Below are 24,800 nucleotides of genomic sequence, written 5' to 3'. Positions count from 1 at the left end.
AAACATGCATTGTAACACACAGATCTTTACACTACACACAACCAAAGGAATAGACACGGGGTTATTCATTAAAGTAAGAATTTTCATGAATTTCAAATGTAATCCCTATATAATCAAAACAAACAACAATATTGACTTTGAATTGAAAAAATATATTTTGACATTTACTTTTCTCTGCAATTCTCACTGGAGAAAATATCCCAGACAGTTTTTTTTTTTAATTTTAAAATTCTATTTAACATTTACTTAATACACATATATTTGGTCTTCAAAGGGCCCAGGGTCTAATTTTGTCATGTCCCTGTGTAGGTTTTTTTATTGTTTTATAATTTTATTTTTTTTCTTACTGCTTGCATCAAGTTTGCATCTTGCTTTGTAAGCACAGATGTAACACAATATCTAACATGGCAACTTGCTGTTTTGACACCAGGAACTAAAAGCTACCGGGACCATGGTCATAGAATGCTATTGATCTGGCTGCATGGTGTCATAATGGCTGGCGAAAACCCAGTAAAAGGACTGTATGAGGGGCTGGTCGGTATTGACAGGAGAGACCTTGCAGGTCAGTGATGTAGTTTGGTCTGCTCTATGCTGAATGCTCACTAAAGTAATCTGAAATATTTGTATTACAACAAAGTCTAAAAATGGTGTCCATTTATTGGGTTAAACAGCAAGAACGATTTCGACCATTGTGTAAGTTTAGAAGATAAAATATATCTCTACTCAAATGTTGGAAGGTCATAACCACTAGAACAGGGGTAGGCAACCTTTGGCACACCAGATGTTGTGAACTACATGTCCCTTAATGCTCTCGCAGCCATAATGCTAGTAAAGCATCAGAGGAGATGTCCGTAACATATGGACTGCCAAAGGTTGTCTACATCTGCCCTAGAAAACTGAATGCTATACAATAAAAAGGAAAATAATCCAACATAAAGAAACAAGAAAACCAAAAACTGTACACACATTTACATTTATCACCTAACACATGTATGATACAAGGGGTAAACAGATTCAAATGAATGAAAATCTACCTGACTACCCAGAAGAAGTAACTAAATGTTACTATTTCCATTACATGGTTTCTATGTTTCTTTGCTAAGCTTAGAGTATTTCTCTCAACCTGATCTGTAGTCTGCTGCCCTTGATAAGTAACCATTTTGTTTTGCTTTCTGTCGTCATCTGTAGAGAGTATCAGGAAAATGGCAAATGCAGATGATTCTTCTCCGAAGAAATGTACTGCAATGTGAACACCTATACTGAACCAATCTAGCCACGGAAAGCCAGTGCCGCTAACCGCATCACAGGCCAGCGGTCGTAACAGAGAATCTTCTCAGCACATAGTCACCTCAAGGGCTGATACTAAATCCAAATATATACCCTGCAGTGCCATTTGAAAACAGCGTCAGTATACAACCATCCTGATGTGACCTACTTGGAAACCCAGAGGTCTTTCTGGGTGTTGGGCTCCTTTATAGCACTTTCTATACACTGGATTTATAAAACTATTTAAATAAAAATGTTATTGGGGATTTAATTTATCTGTTCTTTAAACACTTTGTGACAAAGTTAGGCAAATCCCATGATATATATGACACAGCTTGTGTGTAATATCATGAGGGGGTTAAAAGTCTCATAATTATCTGTTCTTGTTTTTTTTTTTACTTTTTTCTACTCTTGGTTGTCACTTTGCGACACGCTAAAGCACATTAGCAAAGACCAAGAGTCTATAACTGCAACAAATTATAACTTTTTTTCTTTTGTAATGAAATTTTATATGCACAGGAGGGAGAGATACGGGTTTCTAATCCATTGCTCTGCTCCCTAGAGCAGGAATTTTTGGTTACGTGTGTTGTGACGCATCCAGCCTTTCTTATAGCACATGTCCCCAAGTATTGCGTTCTAGCAACTGCACAGGGATAACCGACTCTCCCCCATGTGAACTGGGAGTGCAAATGAGCTTTGTGTGAAATTGTGATTGTTTGTGAAAATATTGCTTTATACCGTTTTATGTGAGCAAAAAGCACAACAACTTTTTATTCCTTGGAACAAAATAGTTTTGTAAGAACCCAGTATACACTTTAGGAACAGAACATTTGACAACCAATTTGGGTTTTGGGTTCTGATGCGGAGTATTAAAAGGTGCACATCTTGATTTAAAGACATAATTAAGACATTAAAGTTGGCTTGTCTTTACTGAACTCAATGACATCTTTAGATAATATTTAATAAAAATATAGTTCTGGTACATATTACAATTTCTGTAACTATACATTTATCTGAAATTTGCATCTGGCTCTTTGAGAGTTGCAATCATCTTGGTGATTTCCCATAATGCTGGGGATGGCAATCTCACAATTAGTAGAACAGAGATATACATACATATTGTGTGTTCCTTTGTGTTGTATATACAGTAAAATACTGTTTTATAAAAAATCTCCAATTGGAATTTATGAATGAATGTCCAAAGAGTGCAGTCTGGCCATATTTACATGATATAAGCATTTTAAACATTAGCAGTAACTACACCACTTAAAGATCTCTCAGTTTCAGTATGGAGATGGCCATTTTGCAGTTGCATAACAAAGCTAGAAAAATGTTATGTCAGAGGTGTTCAGATCATGTGATTTATTTAGTTTGTTCTCCCAGCATTTCGCTGTACCGGACAGATGAAAAGTGTGAGCACTGTGTCCATGCAAAAATTGTAATTGGGTTTAGCAGCTTTAGAAATAATCAGGAACTATTAATGCATTGTGTAATGGTGCAGGCATTATGTTTGATTTTATTAGTTCTTTAAAAGGTTCTTAAACAAGAAGTGTACCTTTTTAATATTCTAAATCGAAAGCTTTTTAAATTGTTATCCATTAATTTACTAACCTTACCAATTCTAAAGTGATCTCATTCTTTTATATAAAAAGCAAGAAAAAAGAATATAATTCATTTATTCTATTATTGCAGCACATGAGGGTTAAACTGCACTAACACCCAGCCTTAGGTGCCAGATCTTACAAAGTCACATGGTGCTTTCTTTGTGCCAATATATCTATGCAACTACTTATGAAATGGAATGCCTTTCATTTACCTGGCACTTTCAGCTCAAAAATGGGTTTTCGTCATTCTCTGTCAAGACTGGAGAAAATATTAACATTCCACTATGCGTAGCAACACTAGCTTTATGCAAGTAGATTTGGGAGCTTACGTGCTCGAAGACGATCTATGGAAATGAGTCCAAGTAGTAACACTGACTGCATTCCTCTGGCCTTCAGTAGGTAAATTCCAAAGCCATTGTAGGCTGGCAAAGCATCATAGGAGTTTTAGTTCTACAATAAGTGGGGATCTAATTTTGTCAATACATGGCCCTTATTGTTATGCAACAACCTATCCTAAGACTTTGGCTGTTAGTGATGGTATACCCTTTACAAAGTTTCGAATAACCTCATATGTGTTTAAGAGAAAATGACTGAATTAAGCAGGCCAATGTATATCTAAATGTATTAATGACTGTAGCATTGTTGCTAGATGAAAGGATTGTGTTATGAAAGTATGCCCAGATGTTACAAATAGAAAGCATTCATTTCTCTACCTGGGGCACTTAACGTCAGAGCATTAAATGGGTAAGAGGGATACATTGGTAAATTGCTTATTACTTGTGGTGGTAATGAAGATGTTTTCTTGCCAATTTTTGCTGCTGGAAATCTAGCAAGAAGTTTTAATCTGTACAAAAGTTTTATTCTGTTCATTAAACTTTACGCAGTGTATGTGTTGGTGGTTTCTCTGAATAATTTGTTATCTGTACAAACAATATTGAAAGTAATTCCCCACAAACCTCTGTACAGTGAATTTCATTGTTGTATGTTAAGGTGGGGAAATTGCTAGTTTGTGGTTGTTGCTGGATTAGTGGAGGATAAAGACATTGTATTCCAAGCTAACTAGTCGGACACATGGCATCACGTAACAGTATTTCAGAATAACAGTTTTAAAAGTTATACACCTGTTATGTAATATATGAATTAAGGCTGTGTAGGGCACATTTTAAAGGTTAGTTCAGCTCGTAACCACGTCAGTGATTTGAAGTGGTCATGGTGCTTGAGGGCTGTATGTGTAGTGTTTTGCTTTCAAACACTGCACATACAGATATTAAAAGGGACACTGTAGACACCCAGGCAACTTGATCTCACTGAAGTGGCCTGGGTGCCATTTCCCTTTCATTTACTCTGCAGTGTAATTTACATTGCAGGATTTAAATGCCTCTATTAGCTGTCACTCAGAGTAAAACTGTGTAAATCAGGTGGTTTCATATATACCATCTGACTGGCACTGTGTAGCATTTTGCTGCACATACATGCTAGCCTCTCAAAGTATTGGATTGGCTGAGATCGTGCGATCTGTGATATCAGCCAAGGATGACCAGTCTGTGGGAGGACTTGGCCTTGTTTAGGAAGAGTAAGTTGAAGCTTTTTGCAAACAAATGAAACTTTGGTTATGCTTTGTGCTCAGAGGGCTCTCTCTGCAGCATTCATAACTAAAGCCAATGTACTTGTCAGACTTCAGTGCTGGATGAGTCTCACTGTCACACTCTGCAACCCTTTTATATTGAATTGTCCCAAGGGACCCTGTAACAGAGTTTGGTACTCAGCTTGAGTATCTCTGCATGTCTCCCTCCAATTCTCTGCAGAATACCTAGAGTAATTATAAAAGCACTATCACTGCTCATACAAACATCAACTGAGAGTTGATGAAGGGTGAAACAAGCACATTTATTACACAAAACCCACATATACTTACAGCTCATTTGTATTGAATCTGCAGGGAGTAATCAGAGAGAATGAGGGAGAGTATGACATGGTTTGATGAGGGAGTGCGACAGGGCAATTGTGGCATGGTAGCAGGGACAGTGTGACAGGATTAAGGGGGTTAATATGACAGGGTGAGTGTTGCAGAGTGAGGGCAGGTGAGTTTGGAGGGGGTGAGATTAAGAGGATTAGGAGTGGATAATGTGAGTGTGGATGCCTGAAGAGGGTGACAGTATGAGTGGATGCTGTGACGACAGTGTAGGGAGGGGTCACAATGTGTGGGGAGGTGATACTGTGTGAGAGAGGGTGATGGTGATTGATGGGAAGAGGGGGACTAAATACATTTTTTTTTTTTTAATTTTTAATTCCCTGGTGGTCCAGTGGCGATATCCGGTCTGCAGCTCTGCACACCATGTGTTTAGCGAGACCCAGTCAGAGTGTTGTGGTGGTAATCGGTAATCAGACACTGCGGAGCTGCAGACCAGTGTCTGCGATGGGCGCTCTCTGTCCGGGTCGGGTAGCCAGGAGGGGCCTCGCACCCGGCGGCATACTGAGCAAACCGCCGGGCCCCCTCCTGGTGTCAGACCCGACACAGTATGCTCTAAGGCGGTTTAGGCGGCTGCAAGTCCCCAGCTAGCGCGAGGCCTTAGGCGGATGCCTAATTAGGGAACCACCTCTGCTCCCATCAACTTGGATTGGATTACTAGCGCCCTTATGTCTGGGGCATCCGCTCCCCTTAGATCATAACTCCATTCACCAATTCCCTGTACCGGACAGCCCCCCCTCTTTGCCCCATCTACCTAAATAGCAGCTTGATAGTCTGTATGGTGCCCAATAACCACCCAGTTGAAGGTTTGGCCATTCACAGCTGCATTCCGATCTGATGAACAGAACCATGCAGTTTCACAAAACAATATATCTGCATATTTTTAAGGAACGAAAGAAGTAGTGTATGTAAGTAGAATAGTGAGCATATAACCAAAGAGATGTAAAAAAAGGGTAAGTAACATGCTTTAGTTGGTCTGGGTGCAAGGACAATCCTGCCCAAAATCTTTTGCAGATGCAGTCAAAGGTTTCCAAGATTTCAGCCCCTGATGAGCTTTGTGTCCATCTTGGAAGAATCCACTGTTGGCCTGCTGGTCCAATGTGCACCTTGCCACCCATATGAACTAACAGCCTCATCGGGGTGGGGGGGGGGGCCATCATAACCATTGCAGTGCGTAGGGGAGCAGGGGAACTCAAAATTAGAGTAGCAGAGGGCTGGTGCTATCTAGGGAGCATCCTTCCAGACAGAGTGGCTACTTCTAGCAGGTTATTGCAATAAGCTACAGTATATTCAATGTAGATAAAAGGCCTTGGCAACCAGTGTTCCATGGGATGTACAATACCCACACTCTTTAGGCAGTTAACACTTTTCAGCACCAAGTTTATAGGTAGTTACTCAATTCATGGAGGAAATAAAAAGTTTCTGATGCAATCCCAGTTTTATTCAAAACTATTAAAGAATTCAGCATATGGAAATATTAAACAATAAACTGACAGTTTTGCAGAATACAATAGGATATTACAAACCCTAATACTGATAATCAGGGAGATCTTTAAAGGACAGGATTTCTAACTTGGCACTTTGAAACGAAACAAAAAATTACATAAGCAACAAATTACAGTACATTTCACATACACTATATACACCTGGACATAAAAATCAATAAGGCACTCAATCTGCATGGATTTTAAGGAAAATACTTTTGATAGTCCATCTTTAACATGCAACAGTGACAACAGGTGTTAAATGTCAGTAACTTCAATCTTGTATGCGGACTAAATCTTCGGCATCAAGACAATGCTTTTTTTTTTTTTTTTTTATTCTGGGAATTATTTCAGAAACAGCTGTTGGAACAGAATAATACATTCGTAATGGCTAAAGGTTGGCTGAGCATCATGTATAGCTAATAGCTACAGCTGCCTCAATAGCCCAAAAGAGAGAACCTCACTGAAGATATATATTTGGAATTTCATTCATATTCAAAACCAGAACAACCAACATTCTTCTTGTGTAGAATATTCTAAATAATTTATGGACTTCAACGTGTCCATGCTTCACAGCCAGCAACACTCACAAAAAAAGGTCACTGGCTCAGTATGGGTCACCGAGGAGTGGAGAGAATGCATTAGATTTACATCCTTAGATTGATTTTCAGAACCTTCCAAAACTGGTGACATTTAAACCTCGGTGTAGCTTCTGGCAGCTCAGTTAATTATCCAATACACAAGGAGCTAATCTTGCAGAAGGTGATCTGGAGCAAGTTTTAGAGCATGCTATGGTAGACCTGTTAAGCTGCTAATATGGACCCTGGATTCCAAAAAAGTACACTTAAGACAAAATGAACATTGGAGAATGTGTCAGTGACAGCATAATCTATAAAACTTCAGTGCCTGTAGTCACCAATAAAGGCAATAAACTTGTCTAAAGATATGAAACCATTCACTGGTCAGTCAGGTTGACTAAAAGAACCTGAAAGTCTTAGTGTCTATCTTTTTGGATAGCAACAGCATCATGGATACAAAAAAACATGACTCAAAGTCTTCTCCAGGAATAAGGGGGAAAAACAGGTTGTCCCTCCAGGAACTTGGAAATAGATTGGCTGTAACCTCATGGAAGCCAGCTTATCAGATGCTGACAGAATCACCCATGTGAAGTGGAAGTAGAATGAAGATTATTCCTACAGAGTACCAGAACTTTCCAATGGCTTCCAGAAGATGTGTGATCAAACGGGGGGGAATAGCCCTAGATTTTAGTTTTATTGAGTATACTCCAGCTTTAAGTCTCCCAATTTTTACAGTTCAGCACAGGAATGATTGAAGTAACCTGTCTGCCAGCAGAGAAGGAGATTATTGGGTCTGGTGGCTCCGATGTGATAGTTGGGACAAAGTTTAGCTCTCCTCTGTCTCTGTGCTGGGTGCAGAGCATCCTTTCTGCACCTCAAGCTCTTCAGCACTCACCATCGATGGATCTATTGCTGCATATCTGGTGCCGTGAAACTGTCGCAAGTGAATCTACAAAACAATAACAGAACACAGTAAATATATCTCACCAAGATTCTTCTGAAAGTTTTAGGAACAGTTCTTATAGAAATGTAGTCCTACAGGAAGCATCTTTACAATGATTGCTCCCATTTTGTATTCCAGTATACAAGTTTGCTGGGGTTCGGTTTTCCTACAGAGACAGGCATTTAAAACATAGCGGTCTATACCATGCTCAAGTCGTATTTTCAGAAGAAACCCCACCAAAAATCCATTCTAATGACTACCCCAATGACCATTCTAGTCTTGGGATAGACAAGCCAACGGGCATAATTATTATTAATATAGTAAATCTATTCCAGGCTGGTTACATTTAGTGTTATTTATCCCTGTAAATGAATACAATTATCTGGATTTAGACTTCCCTCTGGATAGTTCAGCCAGGAGATGCTCTGGTTGCAAAGTAATTCTAATCATCTTGTAAAATAATTAAATGCAATTATAACCTACTTATATTGCATGAATTCTGAGATACCTTCATGCATACTCAATGTACACATACACGTAAACACCAGAATGATTGGTCCAGATAGAAATGTGTTTGTCTGTGTACAAATCCATACAAAAATTGTTAGTGTGGCTTACTTATTCTTCAGTGGGCTACATTCACACAGATTGGTAACCCATTTTAATAAGCAAATATTGCCTTTTAGCTGATCAGTAAGAGGCATGTATGCAAAGTTTACACAGTCGCATAACATGTTTTAAAAAAAAAAAAAAAATCACAAAAGAATGCTTTGTTCCAGGATTCTTTAAGATAGGACAGGAGATGTTTGCAAAATTAAAGGCCAAGTTTCATTTATCATTTTGTTATAAACCCACAAAAACAATAGGAAAAAAACTATTTCAGGTATTTCTTTTTTTTTTTTAAATTCTTTATTTTTATTGCGCAGGTGAGTACAAACATGTCAATAAACGCCACAACAGCGTACATGTGGGTATAAAAGAGTGGAACTGTGGCAGGGACAGTTGCGCATTTTACATTTTAACAGAATTACTTTAGTAACAGGAGAGTTAATGTTTAAGTATTAGCTACCAAAATAAAAATAAAAATAAAAATAAGGAGGGCCTGGCTTCTCATGTTTAGCGGGCCGCCTTAGCCAAACTTTTCATTGCTTCAGTGAGATACATCATAGAACAAACGTGGCAATAAACGCCACAACAGCGTACCTGTGGGTATAAGCAGGTGAAACTGTGGCAGAGACGGTTGCGCATTTTACATTTTTAACAGAGTTACGATAGTAACAGGAGAATTAACACATAATATCGCTAAAGGTCGATGATCATACAATCTAAGTAATGTTTAAATATTAGCTACTAAAATAAAGTAAAATTAAAATAAAAATAAAAATGGAGAGAGCCTGGCTTCTCATGCTTAGCGGGCCTCCTTAGCCAAAGTTTTCATTGCTTCAGTAAAATACATCATAGAACAAACATGTCAATAAACGCCACAACAGCGTACGTGTGGGTATAAGCAGGTGAAACTGTGGCAGACACGGTTGCGCATTTTACATTTTTAACAGAATTACGATAGTAACAGGAGAATTAACACATAATATCGCTAAAGGTCAATGATCATACAATCTAAGTAATGTTTAAATATTAGCTACTAAATTAAAATAAAAATAAAAATGAAGAGAGCCTGGCTTCTCATGCTTAGCGGGCCTCCATAGGCAAAATTTTCATTGCTTCAGTAAAATATAACATATAATAGAGGTATTAAGTGGACTAACCCTGCGTGTCTAGCGTTTTCATGTATAGAAGCTAGCTAGATAGGGGTAGTTTTATTTATAGTTGAGGGAGGATTTTGCTGTAAAGCTCTGTCATGGTGGCCCCTCGGCTGGTGGTTGTGTCCTGTCAGGTCCGTGTCTGCGTGTGTCTGCGCCGGCCCAACGGTTAGTGTTGCCTGTGCTTTAGTGGTGCACATTAGTGCACCTTTGGTCAAGGCGGGAAGGCTAGTGAGTCTTGTTCACGTTAACTGTATCTGCGATTGGCCTTGTGGACCTTACAATGTGGCCAGATATGAAAATTTACATGTCCTCTGTCAGTGTATGCTAGCATATACCTTAGAGCTGTGTTTAGGAGACCTCCTTACTGACTATATATCTTTCCTAGCTAAGTCTTAGAGGTGTGTGGCTTTCTGCCACTTTTGGCGGGTATAGGGCTACCAATCTTGTATGCTTAAAACATCTCTAGTGTCCAGGTAGGGCTACCTTAATGACATAGTTAAACAAAACGAAACAAAACAATAGGTACAACGTTGGTGGAGGGCAGTAGCTGGAAGTTAGCTGTTCAGACCGGTTGTCCGTGTAGTCTTCGAGGTAAAGTTATTATTGATGGTGTGGGGCTGGTCTCGGTCCTCTGGCCTCTAATGTTGCCTAGGTCGAGGGGGGTCCGGTTGGCTGGTGCCCATCTTTGCCAGTGGTGGTTTCTTGGTGCGAGTAGTGCACAGTAAGGTTTGTCAGGGAAGCATGTCCATTCGGGGTGGGGGGTGAGTCTATAATTAAGTCTTAAAGCAACTGGTCGTAATCCCCGTCTAGGGGTTTGTTGTAGTTCGGGTACCTGTCCCTTCAAGTGTCTGCTTGATGTCGGTTCACCCGTTGCGCCTTATAAGCGGTGGAAGGTGCGGCGTTTGTGGTTGCGGGTTGAAACGGTCTGACGTTCGAGACATCCCAGGTGTGACAGGACTTTGGCCTTTGTTCGGTTGTGACTTGGTCCTGTCTCAGTTGCAGGCCCAGTGCTGCCATTACGGAATCAATTTCTGAGGGGTCAGCGACCCGAGTTGTTGCGCCCTTGTGTGTAATGATTATGCTTCTGGGGAATGCCCAGCGGTATGGGATTAAGTTTTGGCAGAGAGCGGCTGTCAGAGGTTTGAAGAGGCCTCTCCATAGCAGCGTGGGCCTGGATAGGTCCCGGAAGAATGACAGACTGGCGGTCTCAAAGAGGTGGGATGCCTTCCCTCTCACCGCCGCCATGAAGGCTGCTTGGCCTGTCCTCGTTTGGAAGCGGAGGATAATATCTCTCGGGGTGTCTGCTGGGGCTCTGGCGGCCCTCGGGATTCGGTAAATCTCGTCTATAAGGGCAGTCTTCGCTTGCTGTTGCGTGAGTAGGAGGGCGATGAGTCGTCCAATATATTCTCGTGTGTCCCCTTGGGTCACTGTTTCGGGAACCCCTCTTATCTTTACATTCCGGCTTCTGTGCCGGTCCTCTACCGCATCCAGGCGGTTGGTGAGCAATGTCTGGGAGCGCTGCAGCTCTGCGTTTTGCGCTTCTAGTTGTATGCAGCGTGCGGTGAGGCCCTGTGAGTCTACTTCTGTTTTTTTCACTCGCCCCTCCACGGTGTGGATCTCTTCTCTTAGGACCGCCATGTCAGCCGCAAAGAGGGAGCGAATATTGCTTAGAAGGGCTTTTATGTCGCCCTTAGTGGAGGGCAGTTCATTGTCTTCGTCGGAAGATATGTTGTGTAGGCCCCCTGTGCTGGGGAATTCGTCTAGTTCGTCTAGGATGTGTTCTCCGGAGGAGGCTGATGCCGAGTCGCCATCTTGGTTTGGCGCGGGAGTTACTGCGGCCTTGGCAGGTCGGAGGAGAAGTGCTCCGATATCGCGGGTCCCCCCCGTTTTTACGGCCCCCTGGTGTCTGGATTTCTTTCCCATCTCGTGGCGTTATCTTTTAAGTCGTTGTGGTTGAGTTAAACTCATGTAATTTGCGATTTACAGGCTTTTGGATGCGGAGCTCTGGTGATGCACGTCTGCTTTGGTCGGCTGTTGGCTCCGCCCCCATTTCAGGTATTTCTTGACTCATGTGTATGACAGAGCAGCAAGGTTAAAACAAAATTAGTCCTTTGTAAATTTAATTATATTAATTTATATACAAAAGAAAAAATCACTAGGCGTGGTGTTTTGATGCCTATATCAACACTAGTCTATCCAGCTGGGCACATACTACTACAGCCTACAAGCAATTGACTGTTCAGAAAGCTTTGTGGCAGGGTATTTCTGTTCTTGATTCATTTACCAACTATTATTGGTAAAACCATACCCAATGTTCTTACATTTCTCAACAAAAATAAAAATAAAATTGAACAAACTATTGGTTCAGGTCAAAGAGATTGGAAAACAATACCATTTGTTTTTAAAGGAAAACAAAGAAAAAGGTCGGTAAGAATACCTGTACATAGAGATTGACCTCTGCACTCCGACATAAGTACGGGAAGTTTCCTCCAGTTTTCATGTGGGCTCTTCTTGCATTGGGGTACAGTTTGTACATTTCCTCCTTGGCATCCGTGGACAGAGCACTCTGGTCAAAAACCTACAAAACAGTAAACAAATCATCAATACATGGGTTGATCTCGTGAATAACCCTGCGTATGGTTATCCAGACCTCTACTGCACAAGGCAATCTCTTAGACTGGTACAAGAGTGTAGGAGCTTGGGCAACAAGGTCACGCTGACTGCACAAAATAGTCTCAGGAAAGAGAAATTGAATTTTGCCCAGCTCTGCAGAATCGCTCTTAGTTGACGTAAAAGTGTGCTCAGTAGGATGCCATTTAACCCCTTAATGACCGGGTCCGTCATCCTGGGGAAACCCTTAACGCCGGGTGACGGACCCGGTCCGTCATGCGTTAAAATGAACCCCGATCACCGCGGTGCCAGCGATCGCGGGGTTAAAGCTGTTGCTGGGTGCCTCCGAGTCAGGGGCAGACCAGCAACAGCAAATCTCGATGTCCCAGTGCATGTGATCGCTGTGTATAGCAAGTCACAGCGGTCACAATGCTGCTGGGATATCAGATCCGCCTCCCTCCAGTTCTTGTGGGTTTTTGAAGTGGAGAGAGACGGATCGTTGTTACTTTGTGTCCCTAAAGAAAATTCAACTGTCAGAGGCGACCGAAACGGCCTCAGAGAGTGACGCAGGGGACAGGGACTGTGTGCCAGATACTGCAGGACCATCAGGGGAAATCGTAGATTCCCCTAATGCTGTACATGGTGCAGATGACTGGGTACCCCCTAATTATTTTTCACCAGACATCCCAGAGTTCACTGCCAATCCTAGCATACAGGCTGACCGGTCTGGCTATAATGTGCCGGATTGTATGCAGCTGTTCTTGGGGGATGAGATTTTTGGGGAGATAGCCACCCAGACTAATCTGTACGCGGAGCAGTACCTTGCACACAATAAAGACTCTCTTATCGCCAGGAAAGAGAGATGGAACCCAACAATTCTGGCCACTGACAATGCTAATGGGGATAATTTAAAAGCCCACAATTAGGATGTATTGGTCTAAAAATCCTATTTGCAATAGCCCCATTTTTTCCCAGACAATGAGTAGGGACAGATATGAAGACATACTGCGATTTATGCACTTCAGTGACAATACAAAGTGCCCCCCAAAAGGTCATTGGCCGTATGATCTTCTATATAAAATACGCCCTCTAATTGCCCACTTTAACGAAAAATTTGCCACTATTTACACCCCCAAAAAACACATTTCTATTGATGAATCCCTCATGAAGTTTAAGGGAAGACTGGTGTTTAGACAGTACATCCCATCCAAAAGATCCAGATATGTGATCAAATTTTATAAATTGCGTGAAAGTGGCAGTGGCTATGTGTACACCTTCTGTGTATATGAAAGAAGGGATAGCCACCAGGTTGCCTAGATATAGTAGGGACAAGTGGGAAAATTGTCTGGGACTTAATAACGCCATTACTCAACAAAGGTTATCATTTATATATTGATAATTTTTATAATAGCATCCCACTTCTAAAAATGCTTTACTGCTTCTAGACCGTGGCCTGTGGCACTATTCGGAAGAGTTGCACAGGTTTCCCAAAGGCTCTAGCGGGAAAAAAAAATTAAAAGGGGGGAAACAGCAGCTCTATGCCAGAAAGAACTGCTGGCACTAAAGTACCACGATAAAAAGGAGGTTTTCATCCTAACCACCATCCATGGTGAAAGCACTCTCAGGGTCGCAGTACGTGGCAGAGAGGAATTTAAACGGGTGTCAGTCTGCATACAGCATTACAATCTACCTATGCGGGGAGTTGACCTGTCTGATCAACTGATGCAGCCATATTTCATCATGCGGAAGACCAGGGCATGGTATAAAAAAGTGGGCATATATCTAATGCAGACGGCAGTCCACAATGCCTTTGTTCTATTTAAAAAGGACAAATGCTGAGCTGAAATGCATTTTACTTTTATTTCAGTTTTAGCTCAGGGTTGCTTGAGTGCCACAGAGGGGGACCATCAGCGGAGCCTAGCAGAAGAATGGAGGCAGGTCACTTCTGCTTCAGGATTCCACCAACCCAGAAAAAGATGCAGGATGTGTCACAAGAGGGGCATAAGAGCTGAGACCAGTTATTACTGCCCTGATTGCCCAACTCAGCCCGGCATATGTATTGGCCACTGTTTTAAAATTTTCCACACACAGGACAATAGGTAGACCAGTTTTGGGGTGTGATTTTAGTAACCTGTCTGATTGGTTACCGAATCTTGGCTTTGTCTCCCGTTTATCCTGCCTTCTCTTATCCTTGACCTGGGCTTGTCCGATCGTTATTCCCTTTCTCTTTACTTCTTTGACCTCGGCTTGTACCTTGACTATTCTCTGCTTGTATAGCCCGGCCATTCTCTCTCTTTGTGGTCTGTCTGTTTTGGTTTCGGAATCCACAACAGCTTTGCCCGGGACGCAGATGACTGGGTACTACCCCCTGATAAGTTTACGCCAACTATTATCCCTTTCACAGCAAATAGTATGTACTAGTTCATAATTTGAACTGATGAGCAGCTTATATTTAAAAATAGATGTGGCCTTTGAGAGGTAATTTGCAATACTGAGCTGCTAAAATGAGATTTGGGCCAGGCATCCACTTTTGAAAAATATGTGGTGCGTCTCCAATGTGTGTCAAAAAGGCAGAAAAAAAAATGCCAATTGTTACTAGACTTGGTACAAACTAGCAAAAAAAATAATCCTACGATAAGGTTTAAAATATGCCTTTTGAAATACCCTGGGTTGTCTACTTTAAGAAATGGTAGGCCTTTGTGGGGTAGTTTGAACTTAAAACCTGCTAAGATGCTTGGAAATTGCACATGGGCCCAGTGTCAAAATTCAAAGTTTGGTAAAAACTGATATGGCTTGGTCTCCAATGTGCCCCTTCAACATCCACATATCCCTGAAAAAGGTACACATGGGGGTATTGTTGTACGAAGACTACATAGCTGAGCAACATATTAGGTGTTATACTGCCGTAGCACACATAAGGATTACAAAATATACAGTAACATCTCCAAGTGAGTGTCAAAAAGGCAGAAAGGGGGAGAAGTCGCATGGAACAGGAGCTCCTGCAAAAATGCAGACTTTAAGCCATCCTGACCGCAATTCAAACAAACTATCCGGGCTACACACTTACCCGCTTCACAGAACCCATGGCAGGATCAGACTGGGAAATCATGGAGTCTCCGGACGCACTAACCGATGCAGGCCCGACCTGCGGCCTAGCAGTTGATGCGGGGCGGAGGACGCGGCTGGTCATCCAGTCCCGAAGTCCTGCAGATGCAGTCCTCTCCCCCCCCCTTGGACCGCTGGGGGTCATCACGGTCCACCACGGCACCCTCATTAGCCTGCTATCACAAAAGCGGGCCCTGCTGGAGAGACGCGGACGGGAGAATGCCACAACATCCCACACATCTAAGATGGCAGCAGGCCTCACCACGATGCCGTGCACAAGCAAGCTGCCCCACACATCGGAATGACGGGCGGCTAACAGGCTCAGTGCAACAACAGGGCAGAGGAAGCCGGGGAGGTTGGTGGCAACCATTTAACATCGGCAAGCAGAGTGTCTCACGACAGGCGGCAGAGAGAAGCTTTACCCTCCCCCTCCAGCACTAAGCGCCGGCACACAGAACGCATCAGCGGCTGCATGATAACGAAGCACGACCCCCCCCCCGAAGCCTCGACCCAGGACTGCATGACCAAACCATAAGAGATGGCGAGGGCTCGAGTGGCATGGACTGACCCAGGGACTAAACTTAACAGAAAAGCGATGAAAACTCCTTACTCAGTCGCAACCACTGACACACATCCCCTCTACTCTCAACACCGGGAGTTACCTGCTGTGACTTATAACAATCTGACACTTCAGATTTAAACATTTTTTATTAAGCTGGTGTATCATCTTAGTTTTAACCCTTTCATGTTTGAGTTTAAGCATGTTTGAGCTTGTGTACCCAGGGCCGGTGCAAGGATTTTTGCCGCCCTAGGCAAAAGTAAAGTTTGCCGCCCCCCGCCCTCCCCCCCATGTGATCACAATGCCCCACCCATATGATCTGCCATGTTAACTAACGCCAGTGCTGCAGTGCCGCCATGTTTACATTAAAAGGCCTGCAGGGATAAGCTATAGACACCAGAACCACTACATTAAGCTGCAGTGGTTCTGGGGACTATAGTGTTTCTTTAATGTGAGATAAATTAGAGATAAGTGCCACAAATTCTATACTAGATTGCCTACTTACAACCAGATGAGGATGATGATGGGCTCTAGCTGCAGTCTGGCACCACTGGTCTGGTGTAGAACAGGATCTCTGGGGGCGGTTTGTAACTGTGGTCACAAAAATCAATGTTCTGGGAGAACGGGAAGCAGCTCCCTTTTTTGGGGGGCCTTTACACAGCTCAGGGTCCACCTTCATGTTCCACCAATGAGTTTGTTCACAGGGGGTGGAGTGTGTAGGGGATGTCCTGATATGTGTGTAAGGAATGCATTGTGTGAATCTGTGTTTGTATGTGTAAGGGCTGCATTGTGTGAATCTGTATTTGTATGTGTAAGGGCTGCAAGGTGTGTTTCAGTGTATGTACGGGATGCAGTGTGTGCGTCTGTAAGGGGTGCATTGAGTGTTTCTGTGTGTGTAAGGGTTGCATGATTTTGTGTGTGTGTGTGTGATGGATGTCACTCTCCCCCCTCCCTCCTCCCCCATCCCTTTCTCCCTCCTCCCCACTCTCTTTCTCCCCCCTCCCTCCTCCCCACTCTCTTTCTCCCCCCACCTCTATTGTAGCGTGGCCGAGCTCTGTATGGTCCGCGGGTACAGGGAGCTTTTGTTTCCTGTACCCGGACGGACTAACAGGAAGTGCACACTCAGTGTGCACTTCCTGTTAGTCCGGCCGGGTACAGGAGACAGATGCTCCCTGTACCCGCGGACCATACAGCGCTCGGCCATGCTACAGTGAGGGAGTGACAGGAGGGAGCGCTGAGCGCTTCCTTCCTGTCAGCCCCTCTCCTCATACTGCGCACCAGCCCAGGCAAAGCTGCAGCTGCCTGAGGCTCTCTACAGAGCGCTCAGGAGGCCGCAGCATGAGGGGAGGCGGCGCCCCTTTCCCTAGGCGCCTGCCTAGTCCGCCTAACAGGTAGCGCCGGCCCTGTGTGTACCACTCAACTACTACATCTCACTTTAAGCTGGCTTACAGGTTACCTTACATACTTGAGTACCCATCCTGTCAGTATAATCAACCTGTCTATAGCCATTAGTCATTTACTGAATCATTAAAAGCATGTTTATTTTTTGTTCCTTTAGTATTAAAAAGTGCATATTTTGACTAAGCAAAGCATACCTCACACATATTAACGTACCCAACACCAGCATGTTCATAACATAAAAGTGAAAAATGACTAGTTTAAATCGATTACTCTTACTATAAAAAGTGCAGTATTCCCTAAGTGCCATGAAACGGTAACAGAGGCGGCTCTCTAATTAGGCGGTTTAGGCGGCCGCCTAAGGCCTCGCGCTGGCGGGGGCCTCGCGGCCGCCTAAACCGCCTGTTGGCAGAGTGTGTCAGGTCCTCGGTCACTGACCGAGGACCTGACACCAGGAGGGGGCCCGGCGGCTTGCCCGGTATGCCGCCGGGTGCGAGACCCCTCCTGGCTGCCCGGCCACCATCGCAGACACTGGTCTGCAGCTCCGCAGTGTGCAGAGCTGCAGACCATGTGACTCGCGAGAATTGGCCAATCAGAGCGTTGCCGCGGGTTACCACGGCAACGCTCTGAAATCTCGCGAGATTACACGGTCTGCAGCTCTGAGGAGCTGCAGACCGTGAGCAGTGGCCACCGGACCACCAGGGAGCCCACTGGACCACCAGGGAAAGGTAGGCTCTCCCACCCCCAGCTTCACCCCCCACCCCCCACCCCCACCACCCTCAGCCTCACCCCCACCACCCTCAGCCTCACCCCCACTACCACCATCACCCCCCACCACCCTCAGCCTCACCCCCACTACCACCATCACCCCCCACCACCCTCACCCCCACCACCACCATCACCCCCCACCACCATCACCCCCACCACCCTCAGCCTCACCCCTCCCCACCATCACCCACCATCACCCCCACCACCCTCAGCCTCACCCCCACTACCACCATCACCCCCCAACACCATCACCCCCACCACCCTCAGCCTCACCCCCACTACCACCATCACCCCCCACCACCCTCACCCCCACCACCACCATCACCCCCCACCACCATCACCCCCACCACCCTCAGCCTCACCCCTCCCCACCATCACCCCCCACCACCATCACCCCCACCACCCTCAGCCTTACCCCCACCACCATCACCCCCACCACCCTCAGCCTCACCCCCCCCACCACCATCACCCCCACCACCCTCACTCCCACCACCCTCAGCTTCACCCCCCACCACCATCACCCTCAGCTTCACCCCCCACCACCATCACCCCCACCACCCTCAGCCTCACCCCCACCACCATCACCCCTCCTCAGCCTCACCCCCACCACCATCACCCCTCCTCACCATCACCCCCCACCACCCTCAGCCTCACCCCCCACCACCCTCAGCCTCACCCCCACCACCATCACCCACCATCACCACCCTCAGCCTCACCACCATCACCCCCCACCACCCTCAGCCTCACCCCCCACCACCCTCAGCCTCACCCCCCACCACCCTCAGCCTCACCCCCACCACCATCACCCACCATCACCACCCTCAGCCTCACCACCACCACCCTCAGCCTCACCACCATCACCCCCCCACCACCCTCACCATCACCCCTCCCCACCATCACCCCTCCCCACCCTCACCCCTCACCACCATCAGCCTCACCCCCCACCACCCTCAGCTTCACCCCCACCACCCCTCACCATTACCCCTCCCCACCATCACCCCCCACCACCCTCAGCCTCACCCCCACCACCCTCAGCTACACCCACCACCACAGTCACCATCACCCCCCACCACCCTCAGCTTCACCCCCACCACCATCACCCCTCCCCACCCTCAGCCTCACCCCCACCACCCTCAGCCTCACCATCCCCCATAACCCCTCCCCACCCTCACCATCCCCCATAACCCCTCCCCACCTTCAGCCTCACCCCCACCACCCTCACCATTATCCCTTCACCCTCAGCCTCACCCCCACCACCCTCAGCCTCACCATCCCCCATAACCCCCCACCACCCTCAGCATCACCCCTCACCCCCTCAGCTTCACCCCTCTCAGCATCACCCCTCTCAGCATCACCCCCCTCAGCATCACCCCCCTCAGCATCACCCCCCACCACCCTCAGCATCACCACCCTCAGCATCACCCCTCACCACCCTCAGCATCACCCCTCACCACCCTCAGCATCGCCCCTCACCACCCTCAGCATTAATCCCCACCACCCTCAGCATCACCACCCTCAGCATAACCCTCTGTCACCACCCTCAGCATCACCCCCTCCTTCTCACATCACCCCCTCTCACTCTCACATTACCCACTCTCACATCACCCCCCTCTCACTCTCACATTACCCACTCTCACATTACATTACCCCCCTCTCACTCTCACATTACCCCCCTCTCACTCTCACATTACCCCCCTCTCACTCTCACATTACCCCCTCTCACTCTCACATTACCCCCCTCTCACTCTCACATTACCCCCCTCTCACTCTCACATTACCCCCTCTCACTCTCACATTACCCCCTCTCACTCTCACATTACCCCCTCTCACTCTCACATTACCCCCTCTCACTCTCACATTACTATCACCCCCCGCTCCCTCTCACATTACCATCACCCCCCACTCCCTCTCACATTACCATCACCCCCCGCTCCCTCTCACATTACCATCACCCCCCGCTCCCTCTCACATTACCATCACCCCCCGCTCCCTCTCACATTACCATCACCCCCCGCTCCCTCTCACCATCACACCCCCCGCTCCCTCTCACATTACTATCACCCCCCGCTCCCTCTCACATTACCATCACCCCCGCTCCCTCTCACATTACCATCACCCCCCGCTCCCTCTCACATTACCATCAACCCCCTGCTCCCTTTCACCATCACACCCCCCCGCTCCCTCTCACCATCACACCCCCCGCTCCCTCTCACCATCAGCTACCCCATACACATAGGGTCTCAGACAAAAACGCAAACATGCTCACAGAGACATACATTCGCACACACAAGGATACTCTCTGTCAGACACACTCTCAGGCACATACACAGGTAGACAGTGCATCAATGTGTATATGTGACACTTTTTTGTTAGTGGGGCCTCATGTTTGCGTTTCGCCTAAGGCCTCATAAAGTCTAGAACCGCCTCTGAACGGTAACTTATGTATGCATATCAAATGCTTGTTTATTTATGTTTGTACTTACCTGCACGCTATAAATAAAGAATAAAAAAAAATAAAAAATGCCAATTGCTATTAGACTTACAAACTAGCAAAAAAAAACACGATCCTACGCCAAGGTTTAAAATATGCCTTTTGAAATACCCTGGGGTGTCTACTTTAAAAAATGGTAGGCCTTTGTGGGGGGTTTTAACAGTCAAACTGCTATAATACCCCAAATTGAAGCATAGGCCCATTAAATCTCTCTTAAAATTCTACTGTAAATACTGAAATGGATAGGTCTCCTTTATGGCACTGTAGCTTCACAAAATAGTGCCAAAGACATACAATGGGGGTATCGTTGTACTCAGCAGAACACAAAATAAAGTTTTGTACATGAATAGCACACAGCAACTTTACAAAATACACATGAGAAGTTCTTTGTTATAAGTTTGTGTGTCAAAAAAATAAAATAGGGGGCGTGGCCTGACGGCTAATGGAGACGGACGCTTGCTAGATCAGCTCCGTGCGGGAGTCCGACGAACACAGCGATTAGAGAAGCAATTTTTTTACTTACCCTTCTATACTGACATAGGGGAAGCCACCCGAAACCATGGCACACCGCAACATAAAAAAACCGAAGCTGAAACCAGCTGCATTACAGATCACAGCGATGCAATCTCCGCCACGCCGTGTGCAAGATGGCGCCGACAGGCCTTCATCGCCAGCTTCCAGCTCCGACAGGAGCGACGTCACCTCTGTATCGACTAAGGTCGTTCCAGCCACGGATGCATCCATCCAAAAAATGCTCAACGATCTAAAGGCATCACTAACTGCTGATTTTGCCAAAATGGCCAAGGAAATCAGGGCAGACCTCCATTCACTCGGTGAGAGGACGGATTATTTGGAGAACAAGACGGAAGAAATAATTTCGGCGCACAACAATGTGACCACAGCCTTTGAGACCATGCAGGCGCAAATGTCATCCATCGTGGCTAAATTGGCAGACCATGAGGACAGGGATAGACGGAATAATATCCGAATCCGGGGCATCCCTGATGGCATTAGCCCTAAAGAACTAGGCCCCTATGCCAAACGTCTATTCCTAATATTGGTGCCAGAACTCACAGAAGATGCAACACTGATAGACAGGATCCATAGACTGCCAAGGCCTAAGCATCTCCCGACTTCCATACCGCGGGACACTGTTGCCAGACTACATTATTATACCACAAAAGAGAAGATAATGCAGGCGTCCAGGCAACAACCAGCACTCCCTGAAGATTTCAGTAAAGTCCAGCTGTTTACCGATCTCTCAGCAACTACGCTGACAGCAAGAAAATCGTTTAAACGGATAACTAAAGCGCTGAGAGAAGCCGACCTGCCTTACAAATGGGGTTTCCCAGCAAAGATCATAGTGCGACGCAACGGCACCGAACACCATATGCTCAACCCAGCAGACGGCGAGAAACTCCTGAACGCCTGGAATATCCCGATGGAGGACATTGTGCCTGGGGATGGTGTCAAGAAGCAGGCTATTACCTCACCGACGACATTGGCCCACGAATGGCAATCTGTAGCAGCAGCTAAGTGACTCTAACATGTTGACCCAATAGGGCCATTTACCCCTAAATTAACAGGACGTGGGGCTTTCCCTGCGTTAATATAGTTCATCCACGTCTGCATGGTTTAATTGTTTAAGGTTTAAAGTTTCAGACACAGATGATAGGTTATCATAGTGCCGCTTCTGGTATAAGGCAAAGCTTACCGCACAGCCCTACTAACTAATATGGAGCCCCTAGATAGATTGATGTAATATACTCTCCCCTCAGTTGTGCCGTGCGATCCGGCTTGCTTCTGTACACTATGAGAAGTGTATAAGTATCATGGGCACCAACCCAGGGCTAACATGTCAAACTTAGGGAGCACGAATGTCACCTACTATACGCATCCCACCGCGGATTGCGGGCACCTTCCTCAAAGATTTTTAATGCTCGCCCATCACATTGCAATGTTCTGATTTACGACGCATAGTCCCAATGCCTATTTAAAACCAATATCACACAATACCTGATGTTTAAGAATAGACCCGTACACCTCTGGTAAAAAGAGCATAGCCTTAATGAACTCCACTAATTCCCATGTTGCGGGAACTACCCAGTAAGACACGAACTTGTCCTTTATGCTATAGAAGAGGACAAAGGTTCTTCTTTGAGATGTACAGGTTGATGTCTAGATTGTGGTTTAGATTTAGATTTCTTAATGTACTTCTGGGGATTGTAAAGCTATCATTGTACCGTGAGATTATGAAACACAGTTATGATCAAAATTCAATATGTACTATATGGGAGAGTTCAAATAGTGTACACCACCTACCCCTATGCGAAACACTCACGAACAACCCCTTAAGGGGTCCACAGAAAGACTCCTCCCCCCATGCGAGCTTAATTGCTCACCTGTCTATATGACATCTAGGTCCCACTATGGAGACCATCTTAATGTATATAGTTCTACCCAAGTTACTTCTTCCCCCTCTTCTCTGACTTGTCCCACTTCCCTAACAATATACCGACAACAAGACAGACTTATGCACGCTCTGCCAGGCTTGGATACTGGTCTGACACCATACCAATTGCCTTACTACACTACCCAGATAATACTGGGGATAACCACCAGGCCTAATGAAGAGACATACCAATTGCTCAAACCCTTGACATGTAAGGGAATCCCGTATACGCATAATAATCATAATCACAATTATACACTCCATGAATATGGCTCTTAATGTCTTCTCCTTAAATGCCAAGGGCCTCAATTCCCCTCATAAACGGCGGCTTGCGCTCAAGGAGGCCAAACAACATAGAGCACACGTTGCGTTCTATCAAGAGACTCACTTCCAATCACTGCATACACCTACTTTTAAATCCAAAAATTTTCCGATAGGATACCATAGCACATATAGGAAAAAGAAACGGGGAGTCACGATCCTAATAAGTAGCGAAGTCTCATTCCAATTGATTAAAAAAATCAGCGATAAGAAAGGGAGGTACCTGATTCTGCAATGCATAATTAATAATACTCAATACACACTGGTCAACCTCTATGGTCCACACAACGACCAGCATATTTTCTTAGATTATGTTTTATCTCTTACACATGCTCACAAATATGGCAACATTATCGCTGGTGGTGACACCAACTTTCTTATAGATCCCCTTTTGGATACCACTTCATCCTCACAGGTAGCGCAGGCAACGTCACGTCGGAGACAACGTAACACCACACTGATAGCTAATACTCTTCTCACTCACGGATTCATCGATGCATGGAGAGCCCTAAATCCTCTTGGAAAAGATTACACACACCATTCATTAGTCCACAATACCTATTCAAGAATTGACCGCTTCCTCATCCCAACAACGCAGTTAGCGCAGATCACAAAGGCCACCATAGGTATTACTACCTGGTCTGACCACGCCCCGATCACGATTGCATACATGACTCAACACCCAATCTCTGGCAATAGGTCGTGGCGACTCAATGACACGCTCCTTAGGGACCACACGTTTGTTACACAGATCAAAGGGGATTTGGAGACGTATTTCGCCACTAATGATACGGCAGATATAGAAATAGACACACTTTGGCAAGCTCACAAAGCGGTCCTCCGTGGTCAATTCATTAGACAAGCAAGCTACAACAAACGTCAACGCATGAAAAATTACACAGAGACGACAACCAAGCTGGCGGAACTTACCCGCATAAACAAAACATCACCAACACATTCCATAACCAAGCAAATCCTCCACCTACAAGCAAAACTAGGGGATATGGAACTCGCGAAAACTACTTATTTTCTGACTAAAATGAAGCATAAATTCTTTAAAGAAGGCAATAGAGCAGGCAAAATTTTAGCGGCCCAACTAAAGGCGCGAACGACACAGTCTAAAATTGCATTTATACATGACCGTGAGGGCCGAAAAATTACCAATCCGCAGGAAGTAGTGGAGGAATTTGGCAAATACTATAGTGATTTATACAACTTAGCACACAATAGCGAAACACATTCCCCTAATCAGGCTGATATCGATAAATTCCTCCAGGATATCCATCTCCCTGCCCTATCGGCGGAAGATTGTTGCAGGTTGACACAACCGTTTCAGGCTCAAGAAATCCTAGATATAATCAACCAATTGGCGAAACAAAAATCGCCTGGGCCAGATGGATTCACTAATCTCTATTATCACACCTTCAAAAACATTTTAGCGCCATACATGACAAATCTATTTAATAGATGCTTCCAGTTGGGATCTATG

The 24,800-nt window shown here is 45.3% G+C and overlaps 2 protein-coding genes across 4 annotated transcripts in view; one reads left to right on the top strand and one right to left on the bottom strand.

Moving 5' to 3' along the window:
• The window catches only part of ANKDD1A (ankyrin repeat and death domain containing 1A), a 60,815-nt gene extending 57,196 nt beyond the window's left edge, over window positions 1-3,619 (top strand). For all 3 annotated transcript variants that reach the window (XM_063448810.1, XM_063448812.1, XM_063448811.1), the window contains 2 exons: window positions 431-562; window positions 1,189-3,619. In XM_063448810.1, coding sequence (XP_063304880.1) covers window positions 431-562; window positions 1,189-1,250 — 194 coding nt within the window. In that variant the 3' untranslated portion in view covers window positions 1,251-3,619. The remainder of the gene's footprint in view (window positions 1-430; window positions 563-1,188) is intronic.
• Window positions 3,620-6,258: 2,639 nt separating this feature from the next.
• SPG21 (SPG21 abhydrolase domain containing, maspardin) overlaps window positions 6,259-24,800 on the bottom strand; it is a 62,730-nt gene continuing 44,188 nt past the window's right edge. The window contains exons 8-9 of the mRNA XM_063448809.1: window positions 12,045-12,185; window positions 6,259-7,850 (exon numbers count right to left, since the gene is read on the bottom strand). Coding sequence (XP_063304879.1) covers window positions 7,728-7,850; window positions 12,045-12,185 — 264 coding nt within the window. The 3' untranslated portion in view covers window positions 6,259-7,727. The remainder of the gene's footprint in view (window positions 7,851-12,044; window positions 12,186-24,800) is intronic.

This window comes from Pelobates fuscus, chromosome 3, assembly GCF_036172605.1.
Source record: "Pelobates fuscus isolate aPelFus1 chromosome 3, aPelFus1.pri, whole genome shotgun sequence".
NCBI classification, from domain to species: Eukaryota; Metazoa; Chordata; class Amphibia; order Anura; family Pelobatidae; genus Pelobates; species Pelobates fuscus.
This window is presented reverse-complemented; position numbering and strand designations above follow the sequence as displayed.